Source organism: Solanum tuberosum, unplaced genomic scaffold (assembly GCF_000226075.1).
Source record: "Solanum tuberosum cultivar DM 1-3 516 R44 unplaced genomic scaffold, SolTub_3.0 scf00487, whole genome shotgun sequence".
NCBI lineage: Eukaryota > Viridiplantae > Streptophyta > Magnoliopsida > Solanales > Solanaceae > Solanum > Solanum tuberosum.
This window is the reverse complement of record NW_006239408.1, coordinates 364370-368672: the sequence shown is the minus strand read 5'-3', so window position 1 is coordinate 368672 and position 4303 is coordinate 364370. Positions and strand designations below refer to the sequence as shown.

General features: G+C 33.6%; 1 protein-coding gene across 1 annotated transcript; it reads right to left on the bottom strand.

Annotated features, from left to right (window-relative positions):
• Positions 1-1010: 1010 nt before the first annotated feature.
• On the bottom strand, positions 1011-4303 carry LOC102600327 (protein NRT1/ PTR FAMILY 1.2-like). The gene is made up of 4 exons (XM_006364222.2): positions 3984-4303; positions 3666-3883; positions 2084-2634; positions 1011-1970 (listed from the first exon to the last, which is right to left on the bottom strand). The coding sequence occupies exons 1-4, from the start codon at positions 4078-4080 to the stop codon at positions 1100-1102; spliced, it is 1737 nt and encodes a 578-aa protein (XP_006364284.1). The 5' UTR covers positions 4081-4303; the 3' UTR covers positions 1011-1099.

Here is a 4303-nt window from a genome sequence, read left to right as displayed (position 1 = left end):
TACATCCTCCCTGTACTACCCCACCCCCGACAATTCCCCGTCCTTCTATTTTTTTAAAATTTATTTTATAAAATATTTTTAAAAAAACCATACTTTACCTCCCCCCCCAAAAAAAATTGATATTCTTTTATTTTTGAAAAATAAAAGTTCTACCCCATCCTGAATTTAACCTCCGTTCCTAATTTAATTTTTTTTTTTTTACATTTTTCTCGTTTTGTGTTAGATATATACATATATTTTTTAGGAATTTTTTTCTACTTGTGTACCGAATATAACGTTAATAAAAATTTTATTTTAAAAAAAGTCTTGTGACGGCAAGTAAAAAATATTTTCAATATGTATATCTAACACAAAACGAGAAAAAATTTGGAAGCGGAGGGTTAGGTGGAGTAGAATTATATTTTAAAAATAAAATAAAATATTATCTAAATTAGTATTGCCGGGGGGGGGGGTGAAGTTAAAAAAATTAAATACTTTTATAAAAGAAATTTAAATAAAAAAAATGGGCACGGGGAGGGGGGACGGTTAGAGGAAGTGATGGAGTGGGGTAAGAAAAATATTTTACATTTTATTTTATAAAAAAAATACTAGTATTCTTTTTTCGATAATAATTTTTTGATCTTTAATTTTAACTAATATTAATTATTTATTTAATTTTTGTCAATGTGGAATGTTTTGTCCATGTGGAGTGTGATGTAACAATTTTTCTTTAAATAAAAGAGAGAGTTTATGATTGGTATAAACGAAAGAGGTGTGTTTCTCAAACTAATAAGTGATAGTTTAAGTATGAAATTCGCACTCTCAATATTTTAGGTATGAAACTCAAAAAATGAATTAGTTTAGATATGTTTTTGACACTTATCTCAAATGAATAAATAAATCTTTAGGCCGAGACACAAATACCTCCATGTGCACATGATGTGCATGCAACGTTTTCATTTATTTGACAATCTTCTATATGATAATACATCCGATTTAAATTGACAAAATCATTTCTGTAGAGAACAATATTTTACAGCAACACTAAAAGAGTCACCTTTTCATACATGTACATTGGTTATAATACAATAACAAATAGTATCAGATACATATATATACATCAAGCTCTCTGAGTACTGTATTCACATTGTTTTTCTTTAACTTCCTTCTCATGGCGATTATATCGACAAATTATGAGAACAAAATATAGGAAGTTTACAACATTGAGGAAAGCAAGTAACCAGTAGTAATAATCTAAATGACCATTGTTAATATTACTTGACAACCAGCTAACTCCACCTCCATATGAAGTAACACTATCCACAACATTCACTAAAACACTCCCAAAAAAGCCAGCTACAGACATTCCAAGTGTGAAAATAGCCACAACAAAACTAGACATGCTTTTTGGAAGTTCAGAGTAAAGGAACTCTACCAATCCGATTGCATTGAAAGCATCAGCTAGTCCAAGAAGCACGTACTGTGGCACGAACCACATAGCCGACATGTTTATATTTGGACTGTCTTGTGGATCTTTCTGATCAATTGCTATGCCCCGCCTTATGCCTTCTGTTATCGCTGAAAGTACCATCGCTGCAGCAGAGAGAACTAAACCAATTCCCATGTGAAAAACGGGGCTTAAGCCTCCTGGCTGTCCTGTATATCTGGCCTTTATTGGCATGAGAACACGATCATAAAAGGCAATCCACATCACTAGAGTGATAACCATAAAGACAGAAAAAGATCCGGCTGGTATTTCAAAATCCGAGAAGATATGTCTATCCATTGTCTTTGTTTGGAGTGTGGCAAACGAAAATTGGTTTAAGCTCAGCTGAACCATTATATTGCTAGACCACATGGGAACAACTCTAAGAAGAGACTTCAAAGATACTACTTGTTCTACACTACAGAGTCTCCACGGATTTGAAGCGAATCCATCAGGATTTATATCTCTTTCAGGATCTTCAATCATGCAAGCTTTATTTAAACACCTACATGAAGATCAGTAAAAAAAAAGGTACATCTTTAGCTAGAACAGCTAATAGTAACATATAATCTTGATGTTACTAAATCAAACATAGGATACCCTCCGAACGAATCATACCTAAAGCTGCTTGTTAAGGCTTGACTTTCAGATTCAGGCGATTGATGATAATAGTTTGCACGGTTAACAGGAAGATCGATATTTCTTTTTCTAACAGCAGCCACAAGTACTTGAAAGAATCCAGTGAACAAGCTTTCAATAGCACCAACTTTGATATACATAGAAGAACCCAAAAGGAAGGCTGAAACAGAGAAAAACATAAGGATAGCAGGAATTCCAAAACCAATTCGCCAACCAAAAGCATCTTGAATATACACAATTAAGGTTGTCGCAACAATTGTTGACATTCCAATAGTAGCATAGTACCAGTTGAAATAACTTTCCATAATCCTTTTATTATTTGGATTTTCTTTGTTGTCCAATTGATCAGCACCAAACGCTATAGAACAAGGTCTAACGAAACCAGCTCCTAGAGCAATTGTCCCAAAAGAGAACAATAATACAAGGAGTTGTGCTGGTGTTGGTCTATCACATTCATTGATCTCGAAATGATCACAACGTGAAGGCCTCAGTTGTGGAACCATGGTGGTTAACCAAAGAATAGTCATTCCCTATGGAAAAAAAGACGAAAATTTGTTTCAGGGAAGTTGAATTCTACATCACTAAGAAATGTTATTTGTCCAGAAACATATCCACTGGTGAATTAGGTTCTTGATTGTTCTCCCATGAACCAACTTCAACTAAGTACTTGTTTTAGACATAAAAGGCTTCCAATTGTGACTAACACAATTATTGTGGAGTAATAGAAATGGCATAATACATAAATTTGTCATTTAACTTGGCATCAATCGACATTTATGATCTCCAACTTTGGATGTGCACAAGTAGACACTTAAATTAGTATAAAGTTGAACAGATAGACACAACTGTCCTACATTACATATACAAAGTAATTCAAGTGTATTTCACTTGAATTGTCACATAGGATGTATGTCTCCAGCAGAGCAATAAATTTTACTTCGATCAGATGTGGGTTATCAAATCCCACCGCTAAGATGTCCAACGGATCTACTTGTTCAACTTAATACAAGTTTAAACGTCTACTTATGCCCACTAAAAATTGGAGGATATAGATGTTAGCTAAGACTAATTTAAAAAAAACATTTACGCATTATGCCAACACAAATTAAATTAAACAGCTTCAATTCTCTCAAATTAGTCATGTCATATAGCACATCCTTACTGAATTTAGGGTAAGGGCAGACTTCATAAGGAAATACTTGAGGCCTTGAGCTGAAACCAAACACCAGAAAATGACTTATTTTCAAGAAAACATTTCCCTTCATGCTAAGTGCTAACCATACACACTGATAAAGGAAACAATCACTACAATAAAAACAACTTTTAGCATGTACATTAACAAAGCCTGCTTAAGTCTTTATCAGCTTCAGTTAATTGTCATTAGATTCAATGTCACTACATGCTTTAACGACATTCACAAAGAGTGCTAAAAAGTAATTGTCCCTAGTAATTGCCACCAAAAAGACATATTTATCAACAATTAAGCTATTTCCGTTAATTAATTGTTGCTAAGCTGAAATGACAAAAATAAAAGTTAAAGAGCAGAGTTATTGGGACATACAAAAAGGCTGGAGATAGATCCAATAGCAACAACAGTGAAGCGACCCAAGAAAGAATCAGAAACAAAGGCACCCAAAAGGGCCAATCCATGGGAAAGAGCAGACCACAGACTCAGTAAACTTGTAGCTGTTACAATTTCTAAATTATAAACTTTCATCAAATATATCACCATATTTGGCTGCAACCCATAACTTGCCACTTTCTCCAATGTTTCATTCACTGCAAAAGTTAGTAAAAACACACGCAAAAAATGATTCTTGACAAAACAAAAAAAAAAAAAAAACATAATGGAAGAAACCCCATAAAGATTTTGCCTAACCTATGATGAATGGCATGGTTTTGAGACCACCCTTTGTGTAAGTTTTTGGCAAATGATCTAACAAGCTCTCTTCTTCTTCCTCCTCAATAATTGCCATCTTTTTAATTTAATTTATTTTATTTTTTCTAATTTTGTTCCAATCTGTGTTGCTAAGGGGTGAAGAGAAAATGCTTTTGCCCCATTTGTGGAGCATCCAGTACAGTCAAATATCTGCTTATTGATTGATGAGAGGTGATATTTTTAGATTAGGAAGAATCACAAATAAAGTAGGCACCTTTTCATAATTCAAGCAGAGTAATGATTATACAAGTTGTAGTGGT